The 16,700-nt window shown below is 41.3% G+C and overlaps 1 protein-coding gene across 1 annotated transcript; it reads right to left on the bottom strand.

Moving 5' to 3' along the window:
• Positions 1-5,585: 5,585 nt before the first annotated feature.
• On the bottom strand, positions 5,586-6,194 carry IMP3 (IMP3, U3 small nucleolar ribonucleoprotein, homolog (yeast)). Its single transcript, XM_006888285.1, has one exon. The coding sequence runs from the start codon at positions 6,181-6,183 to the stop codon at positions 5,629-5,631; it is 555 nt and encodes a 184-aa protein (XP_006888347.1). The 5' UTR covers positions 6,184-6,194; the 3' UTR covers positions 5,586-5,628.
• Positions 6,195-16,700: the final 10,506 nt, after the last annotated feature.

The raw sequence follows: 16,700 nt of genomic DNA, 5'->3' as shown, positions 1-16,700 counted from the left end.
GTTCCTCTGGGGTCTCACAGTCTTCGCTCCTCTGGAGTTCCGCGGTAGGTGGCTGGCTGTTGTTCTTCCTGGGTCTCTTCTGGGTCCTTCTCGCGGCGTTCCCTCGTCTGGCAGCGGTGTGCGTTCCCCCGGTCTGGCGGGCGGTGGCCAAATAGTTTTTCTATATCCAGCTTTGTAAGGAAACACTACTTTTCCACAGTGATTGCATGACGTTACAGTCCCATTAGCAGTGTACAAAAGTACTAATCTCTCCACACTTTCACCAGCATTTGTTTTCTGTCATCTCAAACTTCCTGAATTTTATTGTTGTTGCTGGGGTGAGATGTTATCTAATTGTTGTTTTGATTTGCCTAGCTCTAATACCATTTCTTCCTGTACTATTAGCCATCTGGATGTATTCTTTGATGAAGTATTTCTCTCCTTTTCTATCTTTTGTGAGATCAAAGGTGACAAGCTACACCCCAGGGAAAACCTTGTAATTTACATCTGAAAAGGGCTATGATAGGATTACAGATAATGCATTCTACCCTTAATCCTTCTACAATTGTTTGGATTATCAGATCATAGAGGATCACTGCATAGCTACCACATTATATCATTACATCCATACATTTTGAGAAGACACAGTTAAATCCATGACCCAGCCTCTTCTTTGTTTCTCCCTAAAGCCTCTGTCAGGGAAGCTGCTAATATAGCATGATTCTTATCAATTTCAAAGGCTGCCTCCCAGCAAAACTATAATTATAATTAATCACTTCCCTACATATATATGCCTTGAAAACCTGCAGAGAGGAAGACATATTTATCTTGTCATCTGCCTCAGCCCTCACACCCACCTAACACTTAGCCTGTCACTTCTTCTTCTGTATTAGGCTGGGCACACCTGGATTGCTCCAGGTCTCCTCTACATGGTCCCTTACCTTCCAGCAGACTTTTCCAGTCTTATTCTCATGGAGATAGCAGGCATCAGAGAGACAAAAGATTGTGTGTCTATGATTTGAATGGAAGTTTATAAAGAAATTGACTTTTCATTCACTCATTTATACAAATTTATCCCCCTTCTCTTTTCATTCATTCCCTCATACATGTCCTGTACCAGCTTGTTAGTTCCATTGTTGTTGTTGATTGCCTTCGAGTCGAGCACGACTCACAGCAACCCTATGTACAAAAGGCCTGAAACCCCGCTACAACTATCAACATTGATCAAAGTTTATAGATTTTCCAGAAGCATGTTGTTTAGGAAGTGGATGTCACTCCTGCTTCCAAACCCATCATAGAATGTCATTGGTTGAGTCGCCTGCAATGCATAGTGACCCTATGTATAGCAGCTTTGAACCTTCCCTGTCCTGAGCCAGTTTCACTAATTCTGACACAACATCCCCCATCACCCCAGTGACTGTATCAGTCCGTCTCATCCTGGGTCTCCCTCTCCTGCGCTGTCCATCCACCCTTCCAAGCATGATGTCTTTTTTCAAGGACTGATCTCTCCTGGCCACATGCCCAAAGTAAGTGAGGCAGAGCTTCAAAATCCTAGCTCCAAGGAGAGAGACTTGGTTTCACCCTCTCCAAGACAGACTGATTTATTTTCTTGGCAGTCCATGATACTTCTCCAGCACCACAACTCAAAGGCATCTATTCTTCTTCTATAATCCTTAGTCATTGTCCAACTCTCTGGAGCATAACAAGTAATTGAGAAGACCATGGCCTGGATTAGGCACACCTTTGTATCTTGACTGACATCATTGCTTTTCAGCACTCTGGAGAGGTCCATGAATCTTATTGCTGTTCTTTACAGAATTATCTTCTGTTCACCTATTCCAATGTATGTTCCTCACTTATCCATATTCTTCTGCCCTTTAATCCTCTCCATTGTGTAACAGTGGTCTTATACCACACTAGTCCTTTGTATCTGAGTTAACTCACTCAGTATAATGTTCTCTAGACTCATTCATATTGTATATTGTTTCTGAAGCTCTCCATTGTTTTACTTTCAATTTTTTATTAGTTTTCATACAGTAATTAGTTTGCACTGTGTTTCATTCACATACATTGTTTTATACAATGTATTTATTCACCCCTCCCCACAATATGTATTTTTTAAAATTTTTATTTTATGTTGGTTTGCTCTATTGCTTTTCAATGCTGCTTAATGCTCCATTGTGTGAATGTACCACAGTTTCTCTGTGAGAATATACCACAGTTTCTCTATCCTTGTGTTTGTTGATGGACACTTCGGCTGCTATTGTGAATACTACTACTGCAGTAAACAAGGGTGCATATACATTATTTGTCTTATCTCTGTTTTCTTTAAGGTGGATTCCTAATAGTGGGATAGCTGGGTCAAATGGGATTTCTATTTTCAGTCTTCTGAGGAAGCGCCAGACTGTCTTTCATTAGTGGTTGTACTATTTTACACTCCCACCAGCAATTCATGAACGTTCCAGTCTCTCCACACCCTCAACAGCATTTATTATTTAAAGTCTTCATGAACCTTGTGATTGTTCCTGTGATGAGATGACATCCCATTATTACTTTTATTTGCTTCTCTCTAGAGAGCGCCACACTGCAGTCCCAAAGGACACAGTTTGAATCTACCAGCAGTCTCTTCCCAGGTCATTTACTGCCTCTGAAAACCCGTTGGAAGGTCAGCTATAAGTTGGTTCTGATTTAACAACACACGGCAACAATAGCTAGTGATCTCAAACATTTCTTCATGTGGTTGTTGGCCATATGAATATTCTCTTTAATGAGGAATCTCTTCTGCCTACTTTGCAATTGGACTGTTTGCCTTCTTCTTGTTAAGGTACTGGAGAATTCTACTGTTTGGATATAAGTTCCTTATCAAATATATCATTACCAATTTTTTTTCCTATGGACTTCCTTTTTACCCAGCTGGAGTTTTCTGATTCACACAAGGATTTGATTTTTAGAAGGTCTCATTCATCTATTTTATCCTCTCCTCATTGTGGATTCTCCTTAATGGTTGAGAAACTGAACATTCTTAAGGCCTAGGTTCAGAATGGACAGTTACCTTTGTCACATTCAATGACCAAAGCAGATCACACGGTTAGATTTAAAGGGTTCAGTTTTTGTACCTCTTATGAGTCTGTCAGTAGCTACAGGTGTGGTGGGGATAGTGGTGGAGAGGATGAAACTTCCTGGGTGAAAATGGCTCATCAACTGAAGCAAAGCTCCAGAGAAGGCAGACAGCTAACCTGCATAGTAGCTGGGGAATGGGTGCCCTGGCCAGGTAAAGGGGGTCAGGGCGCAGTACCAATCGATTCCACCACCACCTCCAAAACAGACCTCAAATCCAGTTATTCTGTCACCACCCTGGTCAAAGCAACCATCCACTTTCACCCTGATGATTAAAAAACCTTCTTATCGCTTCCCAATAGGCAGTGAGATAGTATTATTACTGAGTCATTCCCGAGCTTAACACCCTTCAATTGCTTATGACTTATTATGAGAACAAAATTCCACAGCCTTGCCCCAATTATAAAGTGCTGCAGTATTTGGCTGTTGTTTACCCTGGGCCATTTGTTCCCAGTCATGCTGTTTCTAGAATGCACAAATTTTCTACCTCAGGGCTTTGGCACATGCTATTTTCTCTTCCGTCTGCCTGACTCAAGTTTATCTTTCAGGTCTTAAATTTCATTCTCCAGAAGTTTCCTGATTTCTGCCTGATTAATTTGTCAGTTATAATTTGAGATGTCCTTTTGTCAACTACAGCACCTGTGCTCACACCTTTGCAATTTTACCTCCACAGCATAGATCCCAAGTTATATGTCAGGAATCATGTAATTTTGTTTACTGCTACATGTTGGAAGCAGGAGTGGCATCCACTTGCTAAATAACATGCCTCTGCAAACTCTATGAGCTTTGATAAATGTCGATAGTTGTAAAGGGGCTTCAGTTGTAGAGGGGACTAGAAGGCAATCAACAACAACAACATTATGTTAAGCCCTCTCAGGCACTCACTCAACACCAGGTGAATGAATGACAAGCTACGTGTCTTGCAAGTCATGAGTCACATGGGACTGCTAGGACCTTGGAGAAGTTTATAGGCTTGCGATGAGGTAAACTAACAGAGACCCAGGAGATGTGCTCTGTAACCAACTCTTGAATAGGATGGCATGTTACACAGACCCAGACAGGTGATCTACTCTTGCAGGCTTGCTGGAATGTATGGCAGCCTAGTACCTCAAGCAGTGTTAGTTTCCTCTTAAATATCCTATCTGCTTCCTGAAGCTTTCCCAGCTATCTGCTCTCTAACCAAACCTTCATGAAGTCATTGGGATGAATCAAAGTACTGCCTAGTACTATTACTTCTCATTGCTGGCTTGGAAACTTACTTAGGGAATCTCTTAAAACCTGACACACCTGAAAGGTGAGCATAATGCCACTCCACTACTTTTGGGACTATGCAATTGTTGGTTACTCAACAAGTTTCCTCATCTTAAAAGTAGAGAATTGTATCCCCTGGTTCACAGGATTTTGGATTAAATAATAATTCATATAATGCAGTTAACTGTGCCTAATAAAACATTATCATCCCCAGTGTTATTCTTCCTTCACCAAATGCTGCTTCCCACTTTAAGTGAAGATGGGACATTTGTGTGTGTGTACCCTCAAATTGGATCTAATTGGCACAGGAGATTGCCCTTCCTTCTCCAGCAGAGTATCTGGTGGATTCAAACCAGGTGCCCTTGGGATTGCAGCACAGCTTCTTCCCACTAGGCCACCAGAGCTCCCTAGACAGCACATTTTAAAAAGCCAATCTATTGGTCTTTTAAATAGAAGCACTTTATTATTTTTCAGAAGTCATGAATAAAACAAATTCCCCTTCTCCCTTTAGTAAATTTGTGTGGAAAAGTAGTATGTGCCCATGATAGCCAAAGCTGTACATCTTGAAGAAAGCAGATTGGCTCACTTTTCTCTCCACAAAGATGCTGGTAGTTTCAAACCAACTATCTTCTGGGTTCCCACCAGGAATCTTTATTATTCACAAGAACATGTAAATTTCCAGGAACCTCCTGGGTCCCTTCTAACCACTAGATGGCCAAAGGACAGGGTGATGATTTCCTTAGGCAAGCCAACACTTCAGCCCTCTAACGTGGTATTTCCTGGAGTATCAACAGGAAATCCTGTGGGGAAAAGCTCTGCCAAAACATTCATTCTGAGAAAGGATCTGGAAGGGATTGGTAAACTGACAAATCTGTTCTGCCCTGAGCAACATCCTGCAGCCTCCACAAGCTGCCCTCCAAAGCCTCACCCACAGCCAGGGTGGCTACTAATTCTATATAAGAAAATCAGACAGACAAAAAAGTTATTTACCAAACAATTGACCCATTTATTGGAATTAAGAAAGTATTCCTCTAAACAAGAGGAGCCTAATCATTTAAATTTCAACCATTTAAGACCACTCTCTGTCACACAGCTTCAGCTAACTTCTTAAGACAGTTTTCTAAAATACCTGTTCACCCTTTATCCCCAGCTCCACACATGGCCTGCTGCTGAGGATGAGAGTTCCCGAAAAAAACGCAGAGAGGCAGAATCGTCGACCTGCTTACACTGATGGCCCGAGTTTTCCCAGCTGTAAAATGCAGCCATGGAAGGCGAGTCTCGCTAGGCTTCCAGATCGAAGTCATCACGCTCCTCATTGTATTCTAGCACGTGCCGCTTGATCTTGGACGAATCCACCCAGGTGACAAAGTCCTCCATGCTGCGAGTGACAAGGAAGGCAGGGTCGGTGACTACGTCAGGCCCCACGCGCACGTGGCCCTGCTCCACGAAAGCCACGGCTGCCTGGAGGTGCTGCGCCATGCGCAACTTGAGCAGCACGGTGGGCAGGCGGCGGCGGCAAAAGGAAGAGGCTGTGACAAAGTCGCAGAGCTCGAGTGAGCCGCGGGTGGGCACCAGGCCCAACGCATATAATTTATCCAACAGCGCTGCAGTGGAGCGAACGCGAAACGGGTCGTTCACGGGCAAGTCGCGCAGGCGCCGCGCTAGCTCTCGGACGGCACGACTCAGCTGGTTGTATCGCGTATAGTCCTCACGTCGCTGCAGACGATAGCGCCTCAGAATCCGCAGCTCGTGCAGGTTGTGATCAGTGACCTCCCAATTCAGGAAGTCTACCTGCTTCAGTAATTTCTGTTCGTGGAATTTGAGCTTCCGAACCATGATGGCGACAGCTGAAGAGACCAGACTCGAAACCAACTAACGTCTTCCCACAACCGCACTACTTCCGCTTCCGTGCACGAAGCTCCGTCAACCCTGGGCCAATGAGCGCACTACTTACAACCACGCCCCCCTCCTCCCATTGGTTTGTGCCACACCATATCTCCATATTTCTATCTCGCGGGTTTTTTCCTCTCCCATTTTCTTAGAGAGGAGGAAGAAAGCGTGAAGGAAGACCGGGGGGTGGGGCTTGAAGCGAGTCTGGGCGGGCGTTTAAAGTAGCTGGGAGCAACTTTACAGTTTTCCCGGGTTCCCATTCATTTGCTGGGTTGCGTCTTCCGTTCGGTAAAGGAGTAGTCTGCTAAGAGGAGAAGACTGGTGACCGTTGGCTTGTTAAACTGGAGTTCCTGTGCTGTTGGAGTTCTTCCAACTTTGGGGAAGTTTTCCAGATCTGGCCGCCTGGCCCGCCAACATCACGTCCTTTATTCAGTTTCAGCATTCTTTTCCCAGATTAAATCTGATTCCCCAGCCCTTTCCTAGATTTACATAACCAGGAATACAAACGAGCCGCCCGGGAATGTATACCGTTAACGAGTCTCAAGTGATTCTTAAGATCCAAGCAGTTTGAAACCCTTGAACAGAAAACACTAGTTTTAACCCTAAAGTCAGAATTCAAGCGCGGCAGTCTGACACTGAATTTCTTGTTACCTGGTATCAAGTTCTCCGCGGGAGAAAGATGAGCAGTCTCCGGTGTGATTTACAGCTTCGCTGACGGGTCAGCTCTTGAGTCGGTTTCCACTCGGGGACACACAGCAGAATTGCGTTAAATTTAACGCTATTCTAAATCTGTATGTTGTAGCCTAGTCTCGCCCTCTCCACTGTCTCCAGACCTTTGACGCCATCTAGCTTTCCTGTTAATCATTTTTATTTTGCACGCTTTTATATTTTTCTTTTAAAATATTTGTTGCACATTTCCTTCCCTCCCCCTCGGCTACCCAAAATGCACCCCTTTTTTAGATTGCTGTCATACATACAATGTTTAATCCTATTCCTTTTGGACAGTTCTTAGCCTCATCTGGTCATTATCTAGCCACTCTTCTTATTCTCTTCCCAACCCTCCCCCCATGTCTGTCCTATTTTATAATAGTGTGTTATGAAGTCCTTGTCCTTCTTGTGGCTGAACTACTTCACTTAGCTAATGTCCTCAAATCTCCAATGTTGTGTAATATTTTTGAGTTCATTGTTTTTGAATGCTGCACAATATTCCATTGTGTGAATATATCGTAGTTTTTCCATCCATTCCTTTGTTGATGGGCACTTGGGTTGCTTCCATCTCTTTGCTATAGTGAATACCACAGAAATAAATATGGGTGTGCATATATCTGTTTGAGTAACAGCTCTAGTTTCTTTAGGATATGTTCCTAGTAGTGTAATTGCTGGGTCAAATGTTATTTCTATTTCCAACTTTTTGAGAAAGCACCAGATTGTCTTCCATAATGGTTGTTCCATTTTACATTCCCACCACCAGTGAATAAAAGTTCCAGTTTCTCCACAACCTTCCCAGCATTTGTTGTTTGCTGCTATGTTGAACTTTAGTGTTGTGGCTGGCATGAGATGATATCTTAGTTTTTTGATTTGCATCTCTCTGATAGCCAAGGACTTTTATAATTTCTTCATATGTTTGTTAGCCATCTGAATGTCTTCTTTGGTGAAGTATTTTTTAATTTCCTGTGCTCATTTTGTGATTGAATTGTTTCTTTTTTTTTTTAGGTGCTGAAGTACTCTACACATTTTAGATGTAAGTCCCTTATCAGATATGTGATTACTAAATATTTTTTTTCCATTCTGTGGGTTTCCTTCTTACTCTGTTGAAGAAGTTTTTTAATGTGCATAGAAATTTGATTTGTAGAAGGTCCCATTCATCTATTTTATTCTCTCCTGGTTATACCCTTGATGAGATGGATTGATTCAGTGATTAGGGTAATGGGGATAGATGTGTCAGAGACAAAAAGGATAGCACGGGATAGAGCAGGATTCATGGCTGTTGTACATAAGGTTGCTGTGAGTCACAGACAACTCACCAGCACATAACAACAACCTGGTTATATTGTTGTTGATGTTGTTATGTGCCGTGGAGTCACTAGCATCTCATAGTGAGTGCATCTCATTGAGGATCTTCCTTTCTTGTGCTGTCCCTCCACCCTCTCAAGCATAACGTCCCTCTCCACGGACTGATTCCTCTTTGCAAAATATCCAAAGTATGTCAGATGAAGCTTCAGAATCTTTGCCTCCAAGGAGCACCCTGCCTTTACCCATTCTACGTCAAACCTGTTTGTTCTCTTAACAGCCCATGATTTATTCAATACTCTTCTCTAGCACCACAGCCCAAAAGCATCAATTCTTCTTCTATCATCCCTAGTCATTGTCCAGCTTTCTGACACAAATCAAGTAATTGCAAAGACCATGGCCTGGAAAAGGTGCAGCTTAGTCTCCAGACTGACATTGTTGCTTTTTTAGTACTTTGGAGAGGTCTCTGATGGCAGACTTTCCCAATGTAATTTTTCTTTTAATTTTCTGGCTGCTGGTACCAAGAGTGTTGATTGTGGAGCCAAGCAAACTGAAGTTGTTAAAAATCTCAATCTCTTCATTGTTTATCATGATACTGCCAATTGGCCCACTGGTGAGAATCTTTGTTTTCTTGATGTTGAGCTTCAATCGATATTGAAAGCTACAGTCCTTTACCTTCTGTAGCAAGCATTTCAGTTCCTCCTCAGTTTCAACTATCAGGGTTTTGTCATCTGCGTAATGCAGGTTGTTGATGAGTCTTCCTCAAATCCTTATACCACATTTCTCCTTATGTAGCCCAGCCTCCCAGATAATGTTCTACATATAGATTGAAAAGGTATGGAGATAAGACACATCCCTGGCTTACACCCTTCCCAGTTTTGACCCATGCAGTGTTTTCTTGCTCTGTTCTGATGACTCTGTCTCCTGGCCCAAGTACAGGTTTTGCGTAACAAAAGATTTCAAAGGGTAGTGCAGGAAGACAAAGTAAAGTATTATAATGAGGTGTTCAAAGAACTGGAGTCAGAAAATCAAAGGTTCTCAACTTGCTCACCAATTCTTAAGCTGAAGGAACTGAAGAACAAATTCAAGCCTCAAGTTACAATACTTAAGGATGCTTTGGGCAGAATATTAAATGATCCATGAAGCATTAAAAGAAGATGGAAAGAGTATGCAGAGTCGTTGTAGCAAAAGGAATTGGCGGTCACAGAAGAATTTAATGAAACAATGTATGAGCAAGAGCCTGTGGTGATGAAGAAGTTCAAGCAACTCTGGAAGAATTGGCAAAAAACAAACTCAAGGAATTGACAGCATACCAATTGACATATTTCAACAAACAGTTGCTGCCCTGGAAATGCTCATCAAGTTGTGGCAGGAAATCTGGAGGACAACCACCTGGCCTACTGACTGGAAGAGATCTATATTTGTTTCCATTCCAAAGAAAGGTGACCTGACAGAGTCCAGAAATAATAGAACAATATCATTAATATCACATGCAAGCATGATTCTGATGTAAATTATAAAAAACAAACAACTGGAACAGCACATCAACAGAGAACTGCCAGAAGTATAGGCTGGGTTTAGAAGATTCTGTGGTACTAGGGATATTATAGCTAATATTAGATGGATCTTGGCTGAAAGGTATGAACCTGGTTATAGGTATTGCTTTTATGTTTTTAAGCATAATATATAAAAAATATAATACATATCTAACATACAAGTTATAGATATGGTGACTGGTCATAAACACAGGGAGCTATGATGGCCCAGTGGTGAGAACCAGCGTTATAATCCCCAAAGTTGGTGGTTTGAATCCCCAGTTGCTTCTCTTGAGAAGGATGGACATTCTCCTCTTGTGTGATTCACTGCCTCTGAAAACTTGCTGGAGAGGAGGGTCAGCTATGAGTCCATTCCAATTTGACGGCAAATAACATTTTATACAGGGGGTTTAGGTGGTGTAGCCCATAGAGAACTGTCTTACTAGCCCTAAAGGCAGCTGGACTCCACCATGGCTCCATGGGATAAAAATGGGGCAATCCCCTCCTGTGTGATTTAAACCGTCTGAAAACCCACTGGTGTATTAGTTGCGAGTCAGTTCCACCTTGAATGCAATGAGTAGGTAAAGTGACGGAACACAACATTTTTTTCCCCTAGGTAAATGAATGGTACTTGCTTTGTCAATTTATGCTATTTTAGCTTATGAAAGATTCATAGGGACTTAACACTCCACTGTCAGATAGCATGATTAACCTGTATACACACTGCATTCTGAAAAGGGCATCATGCTGGGGAAAGTGGAGAGTGAGAAAGAGAGAAAGACCCTTAAGATATTTGACAAAGTGACTGTAAAAATGGGTTTTAGCATATCAGAAATCGTGAGGATGGCATAGGATAGGGCAGAGTTAAGATCTGTTGTTCATAGGGGAGCTCTGGTGGCCTAGTGGCAAGAAACTGCACTGCAATCCCAGAGGAACACGGTTCGAATCCACCAGACGCTCTGCCGGAGAAGGAGGCGCAATATCCTCCTGTACCAGTCAGATCTGATTTGACGGTACACGTACACAAAATTAAAAAAAAAAAAAGATCTGTTGTTCATATGGTTGCTATGAGTCATAGACGATTTGATGGAAGATGATATTAAAGACATTGACATCATCTTAGCTAGAGCAGGGAAGTCAGTTTAAGGACTAAGGTGTACTTGATCCAAGCCATGGTCTTGTCAATTACTTGCTAGACAACAAATAAAGGTGACAGAAAAATTGGTACCTTTGAGTTGTGGTGCTATGTGATGCTCAGAGTATTGAATGGACAGAGAGGATACTGTGGGAGTGTTGTTAGGAGAGGACAGTCCTTGGAAGAGACATCATGCTTGAAAAGCTGGAGTGTTAGAGAAAGAGGAAGATCCTAATAAAAATTAATTGACCCAGTGACTGTAGCAGTGGGCTCAAGTATCTCAGAGAAGTGGATGGTTCCCACAGGGCAAAGTTCACATCTGTTGTTCATAGTCAACTCTACCACACCTAACAACAATAAAAACAGTATTTATTTTGTTTTACTGCTGCATAATATTCCCTTAGTTGACCCTCTCTAGTTAGGGAGATCTGGTGACTTAGTGGGAAGAAGCGACACTGCAATCCTAAAAGCACATGGTTCAAATTCACCAGCTGCTCCTTGGGAGAAAGATGCGCAAACTCCTGCAGATCAACTGCCTCTGGAAAGCCACTGGAGGGTCAGCTATGGATTGTTTCTGACTCGATAGTACAAAACAACAACAATTAGTCCATTTTCCTGTTGAATCTTCTAGAGGGACTGCTGTTAACATTCTTGTACTTGTTGCACATTCTATTCTAGATCCTGGAATAACATTTGTACAATATATGCCTGTTGAATTTTAATGTTGTTTTTATGTCTGTCAAGGTGTTTTTTGGGACTGCAACAATGGGCTTTAGCCTGGGGGAGATTATGAGAATGGAACAGGATAGGGCAAGGTTCATAGAGTTGCTATGAGTCATAGTCAATAACAATAACAAAATAGATTTCCCAAGAACTGCCCTAGATAAATTTTCTAAGGTTAGAATCCTCACTGAAGCAGACTGTCATATCTTTCTCTTGTGGAACAGCTGGTGGTCCTAACCACTGATCTTTGAGTAACAGACAAGTACTTAACTGTGGTGCTACCAGGACTCCTCTCGCTATTAACACATATTTTCAAGACTTTTTTCAAAGGGGTTGTATCAATTTATACTCTTGTGAGAGTTCTCTTTGCCAGTTCTTGTCAATGATTGATTTGTTGTCAGTTTTAAAATTTTTGTCTGTCTGGTAAATGTGAGATGGCATTTCATTATAATTTAATTTGCATTTCCCCAATTATGTTGGGCATGTTGCTGTTGTTAGGTGTTGTTGAGTACGACTCATAGTGGCCCTATGAACAGTGGATCTGAACCTTGTCATATCCTGTGCCATCTTCATGCTTCCTAACATACTAGAGCTCATTGCAGCAGTCACTGTGTCAATCTACCTAATTGAGGGTCATCCTCTCCTTCACTGACCCTCTGCTTTTCCAAGCACCATCTCCCTCTCCAAGGAATAGACTCTCCTAGCAACATGCCCAAAGTATGTGAGGTGAAGCCTCATCATCTTTGCCTCCAAAGACCACTCTGGCTCATCCTCTCTAAGACATATTTATTTGTTCTTTTGGCTGTCCATGGACTGTTCAGTGCTCTTCTCCAACACCACAGCTCAAAGGCATAAAGTCACACAAAAATATCCCTTAACCTAATCTCCAGAGCCTCCCAATATATTATTTTACATGGCATATGACAAAAGAGATCTTATAGGTGTGATTAAATTGAGGTTCTTGAGATGGAGCTCTTCAGTTATCTGAGTAGGCCCAATATAATTATAAAAATCTTTTTACATGAAAGAGGGAGGCTTGACAGTCTGAGTGATGTGATTATTTTGAGTTGCTCTGAAGATGATGATGTTGTAAAGTGCCCTCAGTCACTTAGAACTCATAGTGACCATATGAACAACAAATCTAAACCCTGCCCTGTCCTCATCGACTCTGACATGCTTGAGCACATTGCTGTCACCATGTCAATCTATCTGATTGAGGATCTTTCTCTCCTTTGATGACTCTCCACCTTTTCAAGCATGATGTCTCTTTCCAAATTTAGGCCTTCCTAACAACATACCCAAAGTGTGTGAGACTAAGCCTTTCTGCATGGCATCCATGCCTCAAAGGAGCACTCTCTGGCTGCATCTTCTCCAAGACTGTTCTTTTGGCAGTCCTTGGGATATTCATTCCTCTTCTCCAATATCACTCAAAGGCATGTGTTGTTCTTCTGTCATCCTTATTTATTGTCTAACTCTCACATGTATAGCAAGTGATTGAAAGGCCAGGAATGTGGGCAACCTCTAAAAGTTGGAAAAAATCATGGAAACAGAACCTCCCCAGAATGCTACATCCCTGCTGACACCATTATTTTAGCCCATAACTGTAAGGTAGCAAAGCTGTGCTAAGTCACTGTGTATGGTAATTTATTACAGTAGCAACAGGAAACCAATTCAGACTGCTTGATTTTTTTATTTTTTAATCTTTTTTTCCTTTTTCTTTTTTGTTGTGCACCACCTAACTGGACCCGATTGGCCCAGGAAGAGATTGCCCCTCTTCTTCCAGAAAAGAATCTGATGGATTCGAACCACGTGCCTTCAGGATTGCAGTGAAACTTCTTGCCACTAGGCCATCAGAGCTCCCTATTGCTGCCTTTTTTTTTAGCGTAAAAAGTAAAAATACATTTATTAGACAGTTATATCCAAAAGGGATGGAACTCCCTTCATGAAAGGAAATATGAAGGAGAGGCCTGTTTGTTTTTTTAAAATTCTCATTGATTTTAGAATTCAACAGCACATAATATCAACAACCTACTTATTTTAAGGTATTCTTTATATATCCTAGATAGTAATCCTAAAATATTCTGTGTGTTGCAAACATTTTCCCTCAGTTTGTACCTCTTTCTTATTCTGCACCTTCCACCACCTTTACTCAATTCTATCCTCAGAGTACCTCCAGCAGGTTTCTCAGTTAACTTGCTTGTCCCTCAGCTTCTCCAGCATAGTTTAATTTGAGGCTCAGATTCATAGTTTAAATTACATGCAATTCATAGCAACAACAAGAATTTAACAGCAATTTGGTTCTTTTTCTCAACTGTTATCAACAATGGAATCATTGGAAAACTTTTTTTTTTGAAAACTTTTATGAGGCATTTTTAAGGATTTGTTGATATCAGAGACTGCAAAGAAGGAGACTGTCCATCTTTCTCCCACAAAGTGGCTGGTGGATTTGAACCACCTATCATTGAATTGGCAGTAAAAGCCTGTTATTCAGTAAGTCACTAGAGGTGTTCTAGAGATGGTGTCAAGTAACAGGAATCACAAGAACACTTAGATGAGAAGTGTGACAGCTTTTGAGGGCCTCAAGTTGTGTTCTGTTTTGTTAACAAACTTTCTTTTTTTCCATTGTTGGCAATGTAATGATCATTTACAATTTGAAATATTAGTAGCTCTACTATTATATTTGGAAATAAAGAAAACATTATGCTCTTTAAAAAAAATTACATGAATTTACAACCCTTTTGAAAGTCACTCTTCTTCCTGGGCTTCAGGCCCATATTTCTAATCATATATATAGTCTACCTCTTAATAGCAGTATTTCTGCAAGCTTCATGGAGTCATCATCTCATTTAATCCTCAAAAACTCACTATAAAATATGACATTCATGCATACCCACGTTTATCGTGGCTTTGTTCACAATAGCAAGGAGTTGGAAACAACCTAAGTGCCCACCAAGAAACAAATGGATAGAGAAGCTGTGGTATATTCACACAATGGAATACTATGCTGCATTGAAAAACAAGGAACTTGTGCAATATTATTCAAAATGGGTGACCCTGGAGGACATTATGCTGAGTGAAGTATCTCAGTAACAAAAGGACAAATACTGCATGGTGCAAGTGTTGTAAAACAGGACTGACCTCAGGGTTGGGGGGAGACTGAAAAAGATGGGTTCAAAGGGAGCTCTGGTGGCCTAGGGGCAAGACGCTGCACTGCAATCCCAGAAGTATGCGGTTCAAATCCACCAGATGCTCTGCTGGAGAAGGAGGGGACAATCTCCTCCTGTACCAGTCAGATCTGATTTGACGGTACACGTAAAAATAATACAATAAAAATAAAAAAAAGATGGGTTCAATAATGTATACTGCATTGAAACAGATGAGGGAGAAAACTGTTTAAAAGGGATAGTGATTAGGTGTTTTTGTCATGATGGGAGTCCAGAGCGAAGGCTGCATAGTGGAGTGGACCTGGGGGGAGGGATTGTAAAACAATGAAATAGTTTTTCTTTTACTTTTCCAAGAGAGTAGTGTACCAGGGGAGAGGGTTGGGAGGGGAGAAAACTGCAACAGTGAATGAATGGAAATCCAAAGTCTCTGTAAATTTTCATTTAAATTAATAATAAATTTAAAAAAAACAAACGCTTTAACTAAAAAAAAAAAAATCCCCTACCTAGCAGAAAAAAAAACCAACACAAAACCTTTCATCATTCCCATTTAGTAGGTGTGGAAACTGAGGCTCAAAACTAACAACCAAACCCATCATTATTAATCAATTGACTCATATTGACTTCACAGAACAGAGTTAAATTGTGCCATGGAATTTCCAAGGCTGGAAATCTTTATGGAAAGGGGCTGCCACACTTTTCTTGCTAGGAGCAAATGGTGAGTTTGAGATGCCCATCTTTCAGTTTGCAGCTGAATACTTAACCACTGCACCACCAGACCACTAGGGTTCTTCTTGTTGTAATTATTGTAGCCATGAAAAACAACTCATAAACTGGGCCCTCCAGCAGGTTGATTGTGGGTTTTTTGCCCCCAGCAGGGTTTCAGTGGCAGTAAATCACAGGGGAGGAGATTGCTTATCTTTCACCCCTGGAGTAGCTGTGAATTCAAACCATGTGATTTAGGGATTGCCAGCAAAGCACCGGAGTACTCTAAGGCTCCTTTAGAAAGGTCAGTAAGTTGCCTAAGGCCATAGAACTGATAAGTGTGATGAAAGTTTAATTCCAGAGCTTAACGAGCTCTTAAAGTTTTAGAAAAAAAAATTTATAGTGCTTTGAGTAAAAGTTTATTGAGCAGTTTTCCACTGACCTGTTCATATCCATTTGTCCTGTGATAATAATGAATAATCCCCACATTGTAACACCGATCTTCTCAGTTCTTTTTAGCTGTGATTCTTGTTTCCATTTATCCTTCTAGTCTGTCCCTTTCTACATCCTGTGCATTTTGCTTCCCTGAGCAAATGTTGCCCTTTTAATCTTGTATGATTGATTGCTCTAAGGAGTGAATAAATCCCAGATTTTATGATTTCTTTTTTTAAACTTGAATTTCCTAACCACTTACTAGTGCTATAGGATTTGTTCAGTTTCATGGTGACCACCAGGTGTCTGAGGCTGTAAATCTTTAGAAGATGTGACTGATAAATCCTTCTCCCTCAGAGGCCTGGTGGATTCAAACTGCCAACCTTTTGGTCAACAGTCATGGGCTCCTTTTGATTTTGTATGATTGATTGTTCTAAGGATAGAATCCCTCTCTGGTTTAACTTTCCCCCCTTTCTTAGTTGACTTTCTACTAGCCATCTAAAAGTCCACATGTGTAAAAGTGAAATCTTTTCCTCAAACCTGCTCAGGGTTGTTGTTGTGTTGTTTTTGTATTTTTTAATTTTTACTTTTTTTTTCAGAAGAAAACTCCCCAAATTTATTTACACTTGAAAATGTAAACATTTTTGCCTTGAATTTGATACTCCCAGATCTCTTTATCAAATGGAGCAGCAGCAGGCAAGTGAGCAAAGTCAGGGGCCAAACTACACGATTTAACAAGAACACCAGGCAGAAGGAATTATC

This window comes from Elephantulus edwardii, unplaced genomic scaffold (assembly GCF_000299155.1).
Source record: "Elephantulus edwardii isolate Elephantulus edwardi_28Jun2011 unplaced genomic scaffold, EleEdw1.0 scaffold00066, whole genome shotgun sequence".
In the NCBI taxonomy this organism is placed as follows: Eukaryota; Metazoa; Chordata; class Mammalia; order Macroscelidea; family Macroscelididae; genus Elephantulus; species Elephantulus edwardii.
Note: the sequence above shows the minus strand (reverse complement) of the source record. Positions and strands in the feature narration are given on the sequence as shown.